The 21,216-nt window shown below is 38.0% G+C and overlaps 2 protein-coding genes across 2 annotated transcripts in view; both read right to left on the bottom strand.

Moving 5' to 3' along the window:
* Positions 1-14,852, bottom strand: part of LOC132116854 (E3 ubiquitin-protein ligase UHRF2-like) — a 47,863-nt gene extending 33,011 nt beyond the window's left edge. Inside the window, exons 1-3 of the mRNA XM_059525718.1 lie at positions 14,510-14,852; positions 3,280-3,591; positions 1,928-2,187 (exon numbers count right to left, since the gene is read on the bottom strand). Coding sequence (XP_059381701.1) covers positions 1,928-2,187; positions 3,280-3,591; positions 14,510-14,662 — 725 coding nt within the window. The 5' untranslated portion in view covers positions 14,663-14,852. The remainder of the gene's footprint in view (positions 1-1,927; positions 2,188-3,279; positions 3,592-14,509) is intronic.
* Positions 14,853-16,284: 1,432 nt separating this feature from the next.
* On the bottom strand, positions 16,285-21,002 carry LOC132116853 (ornithine decarboxylase antizyme 2-like). The gene is given in 6 exon segments (XM_059525717.1): positions 16,285-17,419; positions 17,489-17,574; positions 18,300-18,472; positions 19,167-19,268; positions 19,270-19,321; positions 20,772-21,002. Coding segments are annotated over 6 exon segments (675 nt in total). The 5' UTR covers positions 20,903-21,002; the 3' UTR covers positions 16,285-17,288.
* Between the last annotated feature and the right edge of the window lie 214 nt (positions 21,003-21,216).

Here is a 21,216-nt window from a genome sequence, read left to right as displayed (position 1 = left end):
TGACCCAGTGAATTGGTGAATCAGTGACCAAATGAATCAGTGAATCAGTGAACCAGTGACCCAGTGAATCAGTGACCCAGTGACTCGGTGAATCAGTGACCCAGTGAATCAGTGAACCAGTGAATCAGATCTGCAGACGTCTGATTGCTCTCACACACATTTGCAGGAGAAACATGCTTCTGAGAAACCGTACACTCCACCACATCTGTTGAAAACCGATATGTGTGTGTGTGAGAGAGTGAGTGAGTGTGTATATGTGTGTGTGTGTGTGTGTGTGTGACAGTGAGTCATATTGATATTCCGAACATGAGCATGTGGAGCAGCAGAAGACTGATACAAAGTCCAGACGAGAGAAATATCAACCTACGACTGATGGACACACACACACACTGTTACACACACACAGAATCAGTGCTGATCATCTCCAATTCTCAGTTATTCTTTACCGGATGCATGATCAGATTACAGAAGGTTAAAATGACTTCAGAAAGATGGCAGCATCATAATATTATTTCTACACAGAGATTGGTAGCTCTATTAGTGAAATCTGTTGACTTTAGCAATCTTTGCGACATTATGTGTCAGTGGTGAGCGTTCTAAATTGGGGAAAGAGCACTTTTCAAGCTATTCTCCAAAGTTTGCAGGCCTGTAACTCAAGAAGTACTGAAGATATCTTAACACCCATTTAGATATTGTCTCTTAACAAACTTCTCTTTCAGCATCTTCATTTTTAAGGCCCTATGTTGTTCAGTTCCAGAGATAATGGAATTTCAATATGGCTCCAGGAGTAAATTGTTCAATGTACACACTGTCAAAGATCAAAAAGAAACGTGGATCACTTTACACAAATATGATACTTCTTTTCTTTTAAAGAGTGTCTGAAGAACAAATACAGTTTTCATCTTGTTTCATTTTGTTTTTAGTTTTTTTTTTTTTACTTAATATAATAATAATAATAAACAAGTTTGTAACATTTATATAGTGCTGTTCTAGGCACTCGAAGCACATTGTGAGGGGGGTCTCCTCATCATCCACCAAATATAATTTGAAAATGTTTTATTTATTTATTAATTTATTAATAAATCATTTTAAAAAATGAGTGGAGACACACAGTTTACATATGCAAAAAAAAATAAATAAATAAGGGAAAAATAATGTATTTACATATTAATATAGATTTAAAAAAAACAAAAGCTGTTGGTGGAGAGAATAAAAAATAAGATGTCAGATTACATGTTTGAAGGTTTTTAACATTTAAATAAAAATAGGCATCATTTAAACATGCTCATTTAATTATTAATTATGATAAATAAATGTAAATAATATTTTTTTTTAATAAAAACAATATTTGTGGGGAACAACAATATATATATATATATATATATATATATATGACTGGCCTTTAGCATTTAAATATATAAATGATATTATTTAAATTATATTATCTTTTAAATGATGAGGTTTATTTAGATTTATATATATATATGCAAAAAATACACATATTTTAATATAGTTTATATTTTAAATAATATTAGTACATTTACATTTAGAATTTGTTACTGACTCATCTACATATAAAAACATTATTTTAATAGAATACATTAATAAATAATATATTAGTATATTTTAATATAGATATATATATATAAACGTAACCCAGATTTATAAAAAACAACAACAACATAAAACATGAATCCAGACTCGAATCATCGAAACAAACCATGTGACCTGAGCACAAACTCTGTTCTCGGATCAGCAGGAACTCCCAATCAGCATCGGTTTCCCAGCATGCACTGCAGCCTCGATACACTCACCGCGTTCAGAACGCATCCCATCATGCACCTCCTCAGATCAAAAAAGCCAATCCAGTGCAAAACATCCAGACAAGCAGAAAAACAAAGAGCCTTCCTTCCCATGATGCACTTACTCTTCATATCTAATGTGGTAGGAGACGAGAGCTGGATCGGTTCTGGACGTGGACGGTTGCTCCGAGTATAGCGCTGTGCTGTGAGTGTCTGTGGATGATGAGGATGATGAGGACGAAGGCTCCGAGTCCAGCTTGCCGTTAGTGCGTTTGCAGGGTCGTCCGACTCTGTTCGGACCTTTAGAGGCAGGAGTGACCTTCTCAATCACGCCCTCGAACCATGCGCCGATGCTGACGTCCCTGCAGTCCACCAACTCATTCACCTGAAGCACACAGACAGTGTTAGACCCTGTGACCCTGGAGCACACCACCGGGACTCCAGACACAGCTACGACCCAATCTGAGGGAGCTAAACCATCGAAACACTGAGAAAATCAACTTTACAGCTGCTCAAATGAAGCTCTTAGCCATGCATTTTACACTGCACGCATGACACGCTATGTGTTTTTTGAATTTGGTAACAAAAATAATGCATCATTTCCTTCATGAACAAATATTTCATAATTTAAATAATAATAATAATAACCATCATGAATATAAAAAAAAATATATTTTTAATAATAATATTAACAAATATTATTATTAAATACTACAACTAATATTAATAATTAATATTTTGTTATTATTGCTACTATTATTATTATTAATAATAATATTCCAAATATTAGAATTAACACTTTGGTTTTGGTAAATAATAAATATTAAAGGATAAAAAGAGATTACATTTATTATTGTTGGTATTAATGCATATAATGTTTTATAGCATGTAGCAATTTAGTAGATTTTAATGCAATTAATTAATGTTAAATTAGACCAATGTGATAAAAAAACAATAAAAAATATAAAAATCATAATATATGAAAACTAAAATAATAGTTTTGATTATTATATTGAAATTATATTTTTTTATAATAATAATAATAATGATAATTCCAAATGGTAGAATTTCTAACATTTCTATTTTTTGTAGCACTTAAAAATTATTTTAAAACGATAATATTAAAACTAAAATATTATTTAAAATATTGTTTAATATTATAATAATTTAGAAGTAATATAAAAACAATAAGATTAATAATAATAACAATAATAATTCAACATAATCTGTATAATTTGCCTACCATCTAAGGAGCAACAAGTAAAGATTCAGTCATGACCGATGTTACAATTATTTCATAGAATAATAATACAAATTTTTGGGGAACTATAGAAACAAGAGTGCATTTAGGCCACGCCCACACTGCAATACAAAGCCAATGGAGAGCGTGGGACTGTTTCCTGCCCCAGTGGGCGTGGTTTCCAGACTATGATGCGTGTCGCTGTGTCAGTCTGAATGCAGACAGTATTGCTCTTACTCTGAAGAGTCCGATCCCGGGATCGATGAGGAACGTCTGGCTGGATGTGGACGGCTGGCTCTCCGGCGCCGGGCTGCAGGGTTTGGACCCGTTTCCATTGCTGTTGGTGACGGTTGCTGGGGGAACCACTGCTGTGGTGGGTGTGGCTGAGGCGGGGACAGATGCTGTGGTGGGTGGGGCTATAATACAGGCCACACCCTCATCGTTGTTGAGGGAGGGGCTGTCTGGCGCGTCTGTCTGCGAGCGAATGAGAAGCTGGACGATGTCGTTAAGACCAACGTTATAATCGAAGAGTGTCTGACCATCTTCCATCTACAAAAAAGCATGTCCAATATTAATGATTAGTTATGTAAATAAGCAGTACATTATAAAAAAAATTCATTATATAAAATGTGCAGCTATTGTGTGCAGTTTTATTATATTTATCTATTTAATATCTTTAAAATTATTTTGATTTACTCTAATATTCTAATCAGAAATGTGTCTTGAGCAGTAAATCATCATATTATTCTGATTTCTGAAGATCATGTGACACTGAAGACTGGAGGAATGATGCTGAAAATACAGCGGAGCATCACAGAAATACATTACACTTTAACACAGATTCACACAGAAAACAGATGTTTTACACTGGAATAATATTACACAATTTTTACAATATTTTTGATCAAATAAATGCAACTCTGAATGAGCAAAATCATTAAAATACGATTTATTATTATTATAATGTGTGTATTTATACACACACACAAACACACTCACAAACTAAAGCACACATGAACCCCAGTATTTCAGATCGGCTCAGTGTGTGAGTGTGTGTGAGTGTGTGTGTGTGTGTGTTATCGGGGCACAGAGGAACTCTGAACCATTCTGTGCTGCAGCGGACGCCATCAGCTTCGCCTTCTGCTCAATCACCAGCACAAATAAAGAAATAAAGAGATGCTGGAACAGTGCTGACGGCTCTAGTGCGACCGTGTGTGTGTGTGTGTGCGCGAGACGAACCCGCACACATCCACACAAATTACAATCGAGCGAGTGTGTGTGTGTGGAATGGATCCTGGTTGGTTGCTATGGCAACACACACACACTCGCTCGATTGTAATTTGTGTGGATGTGTGCGGGTGTGAGATATGTACGGTGGATTGGCCGGTTCGTCTCGTGTCAGATGTGTTTCCTGTTCTCCTGTTTCCTCTCCAACACTCCTGCTTTATTATGCATGATGGAGAGAAAACGAGAAGAGCGTCCGAGAAAACCCAAAGACCAACGCTTGCTGAACGCTTTCGATCTGCTCGACTGACGCCGGCGTTAAAGCCTCGACTCGCCAAGAAAACATCTGGAATCTGAGGGAGAAAAACTAGCTAAATATTGAGGAAAACGGTGCTAATCCTTAAAGCGCTGACACAGTTATTATTATAGATGTTACAGTTATCGTTACAGCTGATGTAAACGAGTCTTATGAGGGTTTGTTTAATTAACCAACATTAACTACATTCAACAGCAAACACGCTTAACCAAGCAGACGCTGCATTTATGAGCTTTATGTGAAGCTGTATAGAAAGAGTGTTTATATAATCATTAACAGAACAGAATCACATGTGTGTGTGTGTGTGTGTGTTGCTAAAGCTCCTCTTCATCTCTAACAGTGACGCACAAGCTTTAAGCTCAACAAACACACACACACACACACAGACTGGCAAAATGACAACGCTCACCTCTCAACACAACAGCAGCCGTCCGTTCCTCACACACACACACACACACACACACACACACAGTTTAAACACAAGTGACCCAAACTTTCATTAAAGTGTGTGAAGTGAGCGCTCTGAAGATCCTCCATTTGCAGCTCTGGTTTGGCTAACGCCGCGCCATTTTGAGCGAAGCACAACGGCATGATGGTTATGTAAATCACCAGAGCGCTTCACAAGCTCAAATACAGCCATGATTCAGCGTGTGTGTGTGTGTGTGTGTGTGTGTGTGATATTTGTGCATTCTTGAGCTGCAAAAGTGCACGTGTGAGAGTCAAAGCCTGTGCTTTTTCTTCCAACAAAGATGGAAAATCAAACTAGCCGAGCAGGGGAATGTACTCCACTGCAGAGCCCAGTGTTGAATTCTGGGATACGTGCAGAGCCCCCCCCCTCCTGCCCCCTCCTCCCTCCTCCCGCCGGCGCAGGATTGATTGAAGGAAGAAAGAAGAAGTAGGTCGCGTTCAGATCGAACACAAACAGACCAACTTACAAATCAAAGTCTGTTTACTGACGATACTGCAGTAAAGTGCTCCGATCCAACGGCTCGTCTCATTACACCGGAGAGAACCGCCGCGCGTTACACACACTACACACACTAAACACACACACACACACACTACACACACACTAAACACACACACACACTACACACACACTAAACACACACACTCAACACACTAAACACACACACACACTAAACACACACACACACTACACACACACACACACACACACTAAACACACACACTACACACACTAAACACACACACACACTACACACACACTAAACACACACACACACACACACACTAAACACACACACTCAACACACACACACACACACACACTAAACACACACACTCAACACACTAAACACACACACACACTACACACACACACACACTACACACACACTAAACACACACACACACACTACACACACACTAAACACACACACACTACACACACACTAAACACACACACACACTAAACACACACTAAACACACACACACACTACACACACTAAACACACACACACACACTAAACACACACACTCAACACACTAAACACACACACACACTACACACACACACACTCAACACACTAAACACACACACACACACACACTCAACACACTAAACACACACACACACACACTCAACACACTAAACACACACACTAAACACACACACTAAAACACACACACTAAAACACACACACACACACACTAAACACACACACTAAACACACACACTAAAACACACACACACACTAAACACACACACTAAACACAAACACACAAACACAAACACTAAACACACACACTAAAACACACACACACACTAAACACACACACTAAACACAAACACTAAACACAAACACTAAAACACACACACTAAACACAAACACACAAACTAAACACACACACTAAACACACACACTAAACACAAACACACAAACACAAACACTAAACACAAACACTAAACACACACACTAAAACACACACACACACTAAACACAAACACTAAACACAAACACTAAACACACACACTAAACACACACACTAAACACAAACACACAAACACAAACACAAACACACAAACACTAAACACACACACTAAAACACACACACACACACTAAACACACACACTAAACACAAACACTAAACACACACACTAAACACACACACTAAACACACACACTAAACACAAACACACAAACACAAACACTAAACACAAACACTAAACACACACACTAAAACACACACACTAAACACAAACACACAAACACACACACTAAACACACACACTAAACACAAACACTAAACACACACACTAAAACACACACACACACTAAACACACACACTAAACACAAACACTAAACACACACACTAAACACAAACACTAAACACAAACACTAAACACAAACACTAAACACAAACACTAAACACACACACTAAAACACACACACTAAACACAAACACACACACTAAACACACACACTAAAACACACACACTAAAACACACACACTAAACACACACACTAAAACACACACACTAAACACACACACTAAAACACACACACACACTAAAACACACACACACTAAAACACACACACACACTAAAACACACACACACTAAAACACACACACACTAAAACACACACTAAACACACACACACACACACTAAACACACACACACACACACTAAAACACACACACACACTAAACACACACACACACTAAAACACACACACACACACACACACACTAAACACACACACTAAAACACACACACTAAACACACACACTAAACACACACACTAAACACACAGAGTAAAACACACACACTAAACACACAGAGTAAAACACACACACTAAAACACACACACTAAAACACACACACTAAACACACACACTAAAACACACACACTAAACACGCACACACACACACACACACACTAAACACGCACACACACTGAACACACACACACACTACACACACACACACTCAACACACTAAACACACACACACACACACACACTCAACACACTAAACACACACACACACACACTCAACACACACACTAAACACACACACTAAAACACACACACTAAAACACACACACACACACACTAAACACACACACTAAAACACACACACACACTAAACACACACACTAAACACAAACACACAAACACAAACACTAAACACACACACTAAAACACACACACACACTAAACACACACACTAAACACAAACACTAAACACAAACACTAAAACACACACACTAAACACAAACACACAAACTAAAACACACACACTAAAACACACACACTAAACACACACACTAAACACAAACACACAAACACAAACACTAAACACAAACACTAAACACACACACTAAAACACACACACACACTAAACACAAACACTAAACACAAACACTAAACACACACACTAAACACACACACTAAACACAAACACACAAACACTAAACACAAACACTAAACACACACACTAAAACACACACACACACTAAACACACACACTAAACACAAACACTAAACACACACACTAAACACACACACTAAACACAAACACACAAACACAAACACTAAACACAAACACTAAACACACACACTAAAACACACACACTAAACACAAACACACAAACACACACACTAAACACAAACACTAAACACACACACTAAAACACACACACACACTAAACACACACACTAAACACAAACACTAAACACACACACTAAACACAAACACTAAACACAAACACTAAACACAAACACTAAACACAAACACTAAACACACACACTAAAACACACACACTAAACACAAACACACAAACACACACACTAAACACACACACTAAAACACACACACTAAACACACACACTAAAACACACACACTAAACACACACACTAAAACACACACACTAAACACACACACTAAAACACACACACACTAAAACACACACACACACTAAAACACACACACACTAAAACACACACTAAACACACACACACACACACTAAACACATACACACACACTAAAACACACACACACACTAAACACACACACACACTAAAACACACACACACACACACACACACTAAACACACACACTAAAACACACACACTAAACACACACACTAAACACACACACTAAACACACAGAGTAAAACACACACACTAAACACACAGAGTAAAACACACACACTAAAACACACACACTAAAACACACACACTAAAACACACACACTAAACACACACACTAAAACACACACACTAAACACGCACACACACACACACAAACACTAAACACACACACTAAACACAAACACTAAACACACACACTAAAACACACACACACACTAAACACACACACTAAACACAAACACTAAACACACACACTAAACACAAACACTAAACACAAACACTAAACACAAACACTAAACACACACACACTAAAACACACACACTAAACACAAACACACAAACACACACACTAAACACACACACTAAAACACACACACTAAACACACACACTAAAACACACACACTAAACACACACACTAAAACACACACACTAAACACACACACTAAAACACACACACACTAAAACACACACACACACTAAAACACACACACACTAAAACACACACACACTAAAACACACACTAAACACACACACACACACACTAAACACACACACACACACTAAAACACACACACACACTAAACACACACACACACACTAAAACACACACACACACACACACACACACACTAAACACACACACTAAAACACACACACTAAACACACACACTAAACACACACACTAAACACACACACTAAACACACAGAGTAAAACACACACACTAAACACACAGAGTAAAACACACACACTAAAACACACACACTAAACACACACACTAAAACACACACACTAAACACGCACACACACACACACACACACTAAACACGCACACACACTGAACACGCACACACACACACTAAACACACACACACACACTAAACACGCACACACACACACACACACACACACACACACTAAACACACACACACACTCTACACACACACACACTGAACACGCACACACACACACTAAACACGCACACACACACACTAAACACGCACACACACACACACACACACACACACTAAACACACACACACACTATACACTGTTGTTGCATTCACACTAGGACTGGACGATATGACCTAAAATCAAAACCTTGATTATGATTATTGAACGATTATTTTAATCGTCATTTATATATAGACGTGGTTTACAGTGATTTTACAACAGCTGAGGGGCGTTGTTAAGCACAACGCAAAACAGTTATTCCATATACACAGTACAGTTTCACAAAATAAAGCAGAGCAGATAAAGTGTAATGATAGTAATAAAAACAGTATTCATCCACCAAACAATGTAGTTCTTCAGAAACAGTTGTGGCTGCTACAAAGTGGTTGCCGAGCAACACACAGAAGTAAACAGAGATGTCTGTTACTTTGTAGCTTAATTTACAATAGCTTGGAACGTGGCTCAGCCAATCAGAATCAAGGAGCGGAACTCTCTGCTTTATAAATATATATTAGCTCTGTCAAACGATTAATTGCATCCAAAATAAAAAAAAATTGTTTACATATTATACAAACAAAAACTTTTATATTGGATGTGTTTAATCACGATTAATCGTTTGACATCACTAGTTTAAACTTCAGCAGCAAGACAACTTACAAAATATAACTAAAATATAATTTTTTTACATTTTCAATTATATTTTTTATAGTATATTAATGACATGGAATGAAATAACATTGTTTGTAGGATTTCTTTAGGATTTTCTTCGTAGGATTTTCTAGCAATGAAATTTAATTAATATAACAAATTAACATGAAAGAAATCTGACTCATTTATCAAAAAAAACTATTAAACATATTTAGAAAAAAATGAAATAAAAGATAAAAATGCCAAAAACACACAACAAAAACTACTAAAACTTATTTATTATAACTTTTAATTTAGTTTAAGTTAAAGTACTAATATAAATAAAACTACAAACCTAATAAAAACTATATCTGTATGTTTAATAATACAAAATTACTAAAACTTTAAAATGAAGATGAAAACAAATTTAATTTAATTAACATTTTTACTCAAATATTATAGTATATAATTTTATAAAGACATAAAAATCCTTTAAAAAAACACGGTAGGTTTTCTTAATTTTCTAGCAGTAAAAATTAAGAAACATTAAATAATTCAAGATTGAAATCAAGAAATCTGAAATTATATAATAATTACTAGTGAAAGCATTTCATGTTTTTGTAAAACCAAAGAATAAGAGCGAGACACAGACAAACAGACGTATACTGCGTCATTCCCAAACACACACAGGGATACACTCGAGTGTGTGTGTGTGAAGATGGAAATCCCCTGCAGCGTCTGCTAATAAACCCTTACACACACACACACACACACACACAGTTAGACGACAGACGCGCTCAACACAGTGGCGCAGGGTCACTCTGCAGCAGTGAAAGAGTTAAACAGCTTCCTCTCAGGACGCCAGATCATTCCTGAGCCATCTCTACAATATTTATGATATATTCGTTTTGTGTGAAAATCACATTGATTTCAATGTGCTTTTACTATAACAAAAAAAAGAACAAAAACTATATATACATATTTAAATACGGCTAAATTGCTAAATCAAGTTCAGCTTATAATAAAATTGAAAAATATTAACAAAATGTTATATTTATATGTATCATAGTATAGCAACTATTAAAATGAAAAATCACAATTATTGTGTGTGTTAGTCTCTGTGTGTGTGTGTGTGTGTGTGAGAGTGTGTGTGTGTATGAGTGTGTTTGTGTGTGTCTGTGTGTGAGTGTGAGTGTGTGTATGAGTGTGTTAGTCTCTGTGTGTGTGTGTGTGTGTTAGTCTCTGTGTGTGTGTGTGTGTGTGTGTGTGTGTGTGTGAGTGTGTGTGTGTGTCTGTGTGTGAGTGTCTGTGTGTGAGTGTGAGTGTGTGTATTAGTCTCTGTGCGTGTGTGTGTGTGTGTGTGTGTGTCTGTGTGTGTGAGTGTGTGTGTGTGTCTGTGTGTGAGTGTGAGTGTGTGTCTGTGTGTGAGTGTCTGTGTGTGAGTGTGAGTGTGTGAGTGTGTGTATGAGTGTGTGTGTTAGTCTCTGTGTGTGTGTGAGTGTGTGTGTGTATGAGTGTGTGTGTTATGCCCCGTTTCCACCGCAGGAACTTTACCCAGGAACTAGGGACTTTGGGCTGGTACTCGGTGTGTTTCCACCGCAGGAACCAGGAACTAAATAAAGTTCCGGGTAAATAAATGCCCCTCAGAAAGTCCCTGCTGGCGAGGTGGTACTTTTACAAAGTTCCGGAACTTTCGGGGGCGGGGCTTGGCCGCTAAACATCTTGATTGGTTGAGTTCAACCACCATTTATTCGGATCATGTTCAAAATATTATTGTTATTGTGTCATGAAATGTAATTTTAAAAGTATTTCAGGCGAGAATGTAGTTGTTTAAAACTCAAATCTGTGGTTTATTTATAAAGACAGCACCTATTTAAAGATGTGTTTCGGCGATCTCAGAGACGGTGAGCTCCACGTGATCAGCGGGAGATCAGTCCTCATGTATCCGCCGAGAACAGCCTCACCTCGGCTAGACCTTCTGATGTGTGCCGCTGGCTCTGATTTCTCTTTAGTGGTTAAACATAACATATCATTCAGCTGCAGGGTAAATCTATCAGGTTTGCTTTGGTCTGTATTCAATTTATCTGTATGTTAAAATGAAAATAAAAAAAGGCGAATCTATATAATATTTCGTTTCACTGTAATGGCTGTATATATTCACATATCCCTGAACTAAGTGCATTTCTGCAGCTGTTCTTATGCTTAAATGAAAACGAAAGGAGAAAGTGGTATTTGATATGCTATGTCGTTTTATTGTAAATGTACAGAGAGGAAAATAGCAGTAGCCATGGTCAGCTGACTGAAGTTATCAAGTACGCTGCTGTTTACAGATTTACCGGACTTGCTCGTCGTGGACATCACACTCCTGAGACGAATGAGCAAAGTCTGAACTACCGAGGATGCACGTCCAAAATCAGCGTACTTTGTCTTGAGAAACGCGCACAGACCTACGTCACCAGTCTATTTGCCTAATCTTCCCGGTACTTTACACTGCGGTCGAAACACAGGAAGTACCAGGTCTGGGGGAAAAATGTTCCTTGTAATTTCGGTGGAAACGCAGCATTAGAATCTGTGTGTGTGAGTGTGTGTGTGTGTGTGTGTTGAGATTATACATCATGGTCTGGCTTGTGGTTCTTGGTGGAACCCAATGGAGCTCAGAGTTCATTCTGACCGCAGCGTTCCACAGACACATACTCACACAGACACACACATACACAGAGACACACAGAGACACACACAGACACACACACACACACACACACTCACACAGACACACACAGACACACAGAGACACACACACACACACACACATACTCACACAGACACACACAGAGACACACAGACACACACACACACTCACAGACACACACACAGAGACACACAGACACACACAGACACACACAGACACACACACACTCACAGACACTCACAGACACACACACACACACACACAGAGACACACACACAGACACACACACACACACACACACAGACACACACAGACACACACAGACACACATACACAGAGACACACAGACACACACAGAGACACACAGACACACACAGACACACACACACACAGAGACACACAGACACACACAGACACACATGCACAGAGACACACAGACACACACACACACACAGAGACACACAGACACAGAGACACACAGAGACACACAGACACACACGCACGTTTTTTCTTTCAAATTCAATTCTTTCCATTGTAATTTTTCTGTATTAATTTTAAATATTATCAGTACAGTAATCAAACAGCAGCTGCCAAAAGATTAATTAACAGTAGTGTATAATGATATCTGTTACGGTCCGTGGACACATTAAGAGTAAAACAGTGTAAAAATATAAATGTAAAGGAACAGAAAATAAAAATAATATCTTGGTAAGGCGCGACAGATCCTCCGCTGTCGATCGTGCGGATCTGGATCCACATCAAAATTTTAATAGTCCCAAAGTATTAATGTAATTATTTTTTTATAATATTTTTATGCATATTTCTAATATGAATTTTCCACAGTACTGGGTTTTTATAGAAGAGATTATAAAGCTGTATCGCTGCTGAGTCATATCTGGGTCCATAAATAATTATACTAGTTATGCTAGTTAGACTAGTTAAGACACACACACGTGTCCCTGCAGCACAGAAGCAGTCATCAGGAGCACAGATGTATATTTGGAGAAATACACAACAATAGATTGTGTGAGTCACAATTATACATTTCTCTTTTATGACAAAAATCATTAGGATATTAATTAAAGATCATGTTCATGAAGATATTTAGTAAATTTCCTTCCGTAAATATATCAAAACTTGGTTTTTGGTTAGTAATATGCATTGCTAAGAACTTCATTTCAACAACTTTAAAGATGATTTTCTCAAAATTGAGACACCATCAGATTCCAGATTTTCAAATATTGTCCTCCGAACAAACCAGACATCACTGGAGAAATGATTTATTCAGCTTCAGATGATGCATAAATTTGACTGGTTTTGTGCTCCAGGGTCGTGTTTAAATCTGAACATGTGTGTGACAAACACTCGTGAACGCGCGTGACATCCAACTGTCAGTTAGCGCTTCGCGCGCTGGAACGAGCGTCATGGACGCGCACCAGTGAATCGCGCGCGGCTCCGAGCAGGAAGTTTTCTGGATGAATCCGGATCAGCTGCGAGAGCAAGAAGCGGATCGGAAGCGGATCTCACCTGCTTCCCGCGGTAGAAGAGCCTCTGCTGCTCCGGCTTCACGTTGAAGATGTCGCGGATCTTGACGCGCAGCGACTCGATCTTCGTGAGGCGCGACAGATCCTCCACCGTCCGCGTCTCTTTGCCGTCGATCGTGCGGATCTGGATCCACATCGTCGCTCCGCGCCTATCGACCGATGAGCGTCAAACACGAGCGAGCGAGCGACGCGGGAAGCGCGCGTGTTTGGGGGGCGTCGGGGGCGCGAGCGAGCGCGCTCCTATGCGGGGGAAACGCGCGTCTTGTAAACGGGGGTCATGCGAAGTCTCGCGAGGAGAGGGAAAATCTCGCGAAATGTACGTTAAATACGCGGGGAAAACAGTGCTTTTAAAGAGACAGAGACGCTTTAAAAACATTCTAAAGAGAAGTTTAGAGGAAAAACTGTGTAAAAAAAAACAAAAGTACAAATATACAAATAAGATTAATATAACTGATTAAGTAAATACATTTAAAAATAAAATGATTAAGTACAATAAAAAACAGATTCACATAGTAAATAGAAATAAGAATAAAATAATGTATCACATAGATTAAAATAAATACATACCTAGAATTAAAACATGGAAAATCTCATGAAATATAAATACATGGTGCTTTTACAGAGACATTTACTTTACAATCTTCTGAAGCATATTTTATTAGCATATTTAGCATATTTGTTATTTGCGATACAAGCAACAGCCTCAGTAATTATATTATAATTAGATTGTATTACATGGACTTGATAATTAATCTTTCGGTTTATCTATAAATGCTTAACTTTTTTAACCCTTAAACTATATTAAACAGCAGTTCTTCTCGATGTCATCATTATTACAATTATTTATTTATTAATTATTTAAATATATAAAAATAATAATATATTACTTAATAATTAAATAGATTAATTATAAACCATATAATACATTTATAATAATAATAATGAACAATTATCTATTATCGTATTAATTTGTAATTGATTGTTTTCCATAATGTTCATGTCGTTTCATTAATTTATCACTGAATTGCTGAAAGGTGATAATTCAGTGTATAAAAAGCAACATTAATAACCTGCATTGATCTCAGAATCAGAAAGGGTTTTATTTTGGTGTTTATCATCATAACTGAATGGAGGAAATTGTCTTTTGAGACTATACTCTGCTGCCCTCTGCTGGAGATGTCAGTCTGAAGAGTGTGTGTTTGTGTTCCTTGAGAATACTAATGCTAATAACGTTTTTTAGCACAAAAAAAAGCAAAATACGATGCCGGTGGGCGGGGCATAGGTCGACGTATAGCACCGGAGGCGTGTTTATGCTCGGATGACGTCACCTTGCCCCTCGGCTCCAAACAAGCCGTTTTTGTAGCTTAAATGAATTCTCCGCAGGATGTTTTAATGGTACAAACCCCTCTTATAAGCCAAAAGATCAAGACAAATTTAATTTCTCATCATGACCCTTTAATATTTCAAAATAAACCTTGTGCATTTACCTGGCATCTGTAACAACAAATGAATAAACACATTAAGTAGTAAATAAATTACAATAATTCAATTTAGATTAAATTAAGAAATATCTTGCATTATTGAGAAACCGTTTTCCTGTTAACACTGTAAGTGCTACATAACAAGACATTAAAAAGAAATAATAAAAGTCAAACTCAACTGAAATCAAGAGCTTACATATGCAAATGAGACATTTTTTGTACATTATAGAAAATGAAACATTTAAAAGAAATTATAAAAAGTACACAACTCATGTCCGTCTTTAAATAATGGTTTTATTATCACAGAAGCTGTATAATGTACCACTACAGAGAAGAAAAAGGCTCAAAACTATGTGGAAAATAAAATAAAGTATGGAGAGGAACGCGAGTATAAGAGTGAAAGACTAAACACTTCTGATGTACACAATCAGGACAGGACCGCTGGAGAAGAGCGCTTCGGACGCCTCGACTTCAGGGTTTGTACCACATTCAGAGAGAAAATCAATCAATCACATGCTCCCGATTCATCACTCCAGAACATGTGTAACAAACAACACACTCCGAGGTAAAAACTGACCATAAACGTCAAACAGAAGAGAAAAACCTTACCAATGGGGTAAGAAAAATCACCGGGTTTGGCCTTTGATTTAAGAGGATTTTTCTTACTCCATCGGTGGATACTTTTGCTCGTTTTAGGCAGAAACTAACCTAATTTGGATAATATTTTCAGAAAACAGTCATTTTACTCCAAGTAAATGCATCCGGATTCAAGAACTTATAGATATTTATACTAAAAAAACAAAACAAAAAGAATACTAAGAAAGAAAATCATTTTTTGCAGTGTGTGTGTACTCAACTGTGCTGTTTAGGGATGTCAGGAATAAGAACTAAAATGTGCTTTTAACAAACTCTCTGAATTAGAAGTGCATTTAGTCACCCATCTTTCATTCACTAGTGCACTATAAATAGTGATTAAATACAGTTATATAGTGTGTTAAAAACACATTTGAGGTAATATTCACAGTTAAAATAGCACAGTTGATTACACTAATTAATCACAACTTGTGCGCCAAAACAGAGTACACTTATTATTAACCTTGAAGAGCAGAACATCCAAAAACACAGAAATGAGCTTTTGTAGACTCCAGAAAATCAAACCAAGGGCGTTGAAAGCAAGCGGAGAACAGCACGGTCTGGACGCTGAGCTCCGTCTGAAGCTGTAGACGATCCGAGCGGTCCACACGCTGCAGACGGAGAGCGTCTCAGAGGAATGAGAGGAGGCTAGTCTTCATCCGAGGAATCCCTGTCAAAGTTGTAGGCCATGAAGAGAACGTCAGGTCGAGCGGGGACCAGAGCGTGGCCCGGTTTCACCATCTCAAAGCCCAGGAAGCTGAACGTACGCATCAGTTTCACTACAAGAGAGGAACACACAGGTCAGTGCAGCACACACACACACGAGGTCTGAGCAGAGTCTGACGTACCTCGGTCGTCTCTGTTCTTATAGAAGCAGACGAACACACTGATGACCTTCAGATGTTCTTCAGCAAACTCCAGCAGAGAGACGAAGCTGAAACACACACACACACACACACACACACACACTTCCTCATTAACACAGATCTGAGACGCTCTCAGTGTCCTCTAACATCCAGAACCATTCAATCACAGGGACATCATCTAAACAACACAATTAGTCTAATTTGCATATGCATATATATATATATATATATATATATATATATACACACACAAATTTATTTATTGCCAACATTTTTATTAATTTCAATCCCATTTTGTAAAGTTATTATAATCTCATTTTATTGACATTTTTGCAATGTTTTAATCCATATTTTATTTCAGTTTCTTTCCAATATATTTTTTTGTCTCTTTTATTTTATTGGACTTGGTTTAATCTATTTCTTATTTATTTGAAAGTCATTTGTATGAGATCTCTACTATTATACATTTAAATTCTCATGTTTTTATTGATACTGTATTTGTATTTAAATCTTATATTTACATTTTAATAAAAAATTGTTTATTAATTCAGTCTAATTTGTATTATTGTATAAAATCTCTCTTTTTTTAACCAAGTAATACTTTATTTTTATCATATGTATTTAACTTTCCTATATATTTTATCATATTAATCTTTTAATTAATCCTTTCATTTTACATTTACCCCCCCCCCAAACGTTTCCATGGACGCCCAGCGCCCCCCTGTGGCCCGCGATGTTGTGGGTGGTTGTCAAGGTGTTGCTATGGTGTCGTGTGCAGTTGCTAGGCGCGCACCTCTCTTTGCTGCCCTCTGGAAACGGTTCGCAGGGAAGCTCCACAAACAGGGCGGGGCCTCGAAGCACCGCCTCCCATTGGATCACCCGGGAAACGGTGGGCCGGCTCTGGAAGTGCAGTATCCGGGGGCGACCGGCCCCAGCGGGCTCTTCGGTCACAGTCAACTTCCTGTCCTGAGGAGCCAATCAGAATCAATATTTCTCTTAAATATATACACACACATCATAAATACACGGTATACACACATTATGTAAACAAAAACTTATTTTGGATGCGACTAATCGTTTGACAGCACTATAAATACAACTTCCTAGAAACAAAATACTTTTACATGTATTTATTGTATAATAAGTTCCTATTACGCAGCCGTTTTCTGTTCAAAACTGGTTTCTAAGTGCTTCCAAAATAATGTATTTGACTTTTAAAAAAATATATATACGGACATTAAATCACTCCAGCCAAATGAACAGTGTGTGATGCAAGTAAAAAGGTCAGAGAAACCGTGTGAACCTGCTGAACATGCAGTGTTAGACGTGTGTGTGTGTGTGTGTGTGTGTCTCATGACAGGATATGACACGTCTGACGCACCAAAACACGCCGACCTGCTGACAGTGTGCTGAAGGTCTGATTTTTAAAACAAAACACACTGATGTTTACAGAGATCTGAGTGTTTCTGAGAACGCCGAACCCTTCAGAGGACATTTACATTCTCAGAAGATCATCTGACAGCGCGTTTCTCACCGTCAGCCGCTGGACCACGACGGTGTAGTGTGGAGTAGTGATGCATGATATTAATATTACATTACGATATTGGAATCTGCATTGTGTAGTATGCAGTGCTTAGTTTTATAGTGTGTAGATACTCACGGAGTACAGCTGCTGCTGCTGTGGTGGTGCTGTGGTGGATGCGTGATCCCGTGCTCCATTCCCTCGCCCACCTGGGATCTTCAGAGGTGGGTGAGGGACATCAGGAACACCACAGAGGCCCCGGACCAGTGGAACTACTACAGCACAGCGACAGACTGAGAGAGAGAGACAGAAACACACATCAGACACACACACACACACACACACACACACACACCTGATGCGCACTAGAGGAAGTCAGTCAGCCGTGACGCACTGACCCACCACCAGAGCACTTACACACACATCAGCCATCCAAAAACAGCTATATCTCAGGGCTTTAAGACTTTGTGCGGTTTGCAAAGAGCCTGTTACTTTGTATGGGTATTGTTTTCTTCAAATAAAACAAATAACTGCATAAAGAAAACAGATGAAAATAATCAAATAACATGCAGTACTAGTAGAGAGTACACAAAAATGTAAATCAGTAATACAAATATACATTATCAAAATGCAATAAGAAAAAAGATTTGATTAAAAACAATACAACTCCAAACGTACATATCACTAAAATAGTTTTTATTTATATTTTACACTTTATTTTAAAAGTAATTTTATGTCTTCTCCTTTTTGTGTGTATAAAGTCCATTAACTTTATTTGAGATTTATATTTTTAGTAAATCAAGTTGAAAAATGTTTCATTGAATCTAGTTTTTGGTTTTAGTTTCATTTACTGATAATAACCCTGGTGACAGGAACTAAATATTTTACAAATGGCATGTGGCTTGACAAAATTAGAGGCGTTTTGTTGTTGTTGTGTTACGTTTATTAATTTCTAAATACTAATTTAAAAGAATAGATTAAGTGGGACATATAATTATTATTGGCAAATTTTGTCATTTTTCATGCTTTGTCCCGATATTCTTTTTTACAACAAATTCAACGCCGTCATGGACATAATGTAATATTGTAATTGTACACACAATACTGTAAAATAAATAAAAAGCAATATCAAATAACCAACACTAATATTTAAAAACTAAAAACACGCGGCGCGATCAAAAGCCCGAGGCGGGTGACGTCATGACGGCTTGTGTTAAGTGCGCGTGAAAACGAGGCTTCGACGTCACAGCGCACAACAACGCGACTTTAGCACGAAATCAACACAATAAGAGCGTTAATGATTCCGTGAAAATCGAAAAAAAATAGTCGTATATCGCTGGGTGTAAAATCAGAGAATAATCAGGTGTGTAGATGTGAATTTAAAGGGCCACATCTGTTTAGGCCACAGATGCTAGCACATGATTTCACTCAGATGGATTAACGTGTAACACCTGAAGATCACACGGATAACAAATCAGGGTTTCCAACACCTTTAACCCCCTAAAAATATAATGTGCTGCGTGTTAGCTGACAGAAACTGCTGTCGCAAATGTTGAACGTGATGAAAAAAAAGGCTGCTAATATTAGCATTAGCCTATCAGGCCCTGGGAGAAAATAACTCGCGATTAAAACTCCCCGCTCGTTAATTAAACCCAGCCTCCCGCACTATTATGACTTTAAACAGTTATATGAAGAGTGTTCTGCTTATGCTAACGGTTATATTTGTTGTTAAAGGACTCTCACCTCCCCATCATGTCGTTAATACTGTTACTGAGTGCCTCCATGATGATGCTAGTCTCACACGGTTTATTTCCTTCTTTCTCGCGGGCAAAGCAATGACTGTTTAGGATCCGCTGGAGGTTGGATTTTACCATCCGGCCTCGGAAGAGTTCACGGTGGCTGTGTGTGCTCGACTGCAGTCGGCAGAAAGTGAGCAGCGCGGAGGCGGAGACGCGACTAAACACCGTCCGCGCTACTACGGCGAAGGCGCGTGATTCGGTCACGTGATTGATTAATATTCAAAAGGTAACTGTTTTAGCGAATCGGTTCGCTCGAATGAACGAAAGCGCACTTGCGTCATTAATATTCATGAGCTGATCCTTCGCTATAGTACGCGTGATTGTTCGCGTTTGTTCATCGAGTGGAAAATTACTGAGAGGAAGCGACTCGAGTTCTGCTCTGAGACTCA

The sequence above is a fragment of the Carassius carassius genome, chromosome 36, assembly GCF_963082965.1.
Source record: "Carassius carassius chromosome 36, fCarCar2.1, whole genome shotgun sequence".
NCBI classification, from domain to species: Eukaryota; Metazoa; Chordata; class Actinopteri; order Cypriniformes; family Cyprinidae; genus Carassius; species Carassius carassius.
Note: the sequence above shows the minus strand (reverse complement) of the source record. Positions and strands in the feature narration are given on the sequence as shown.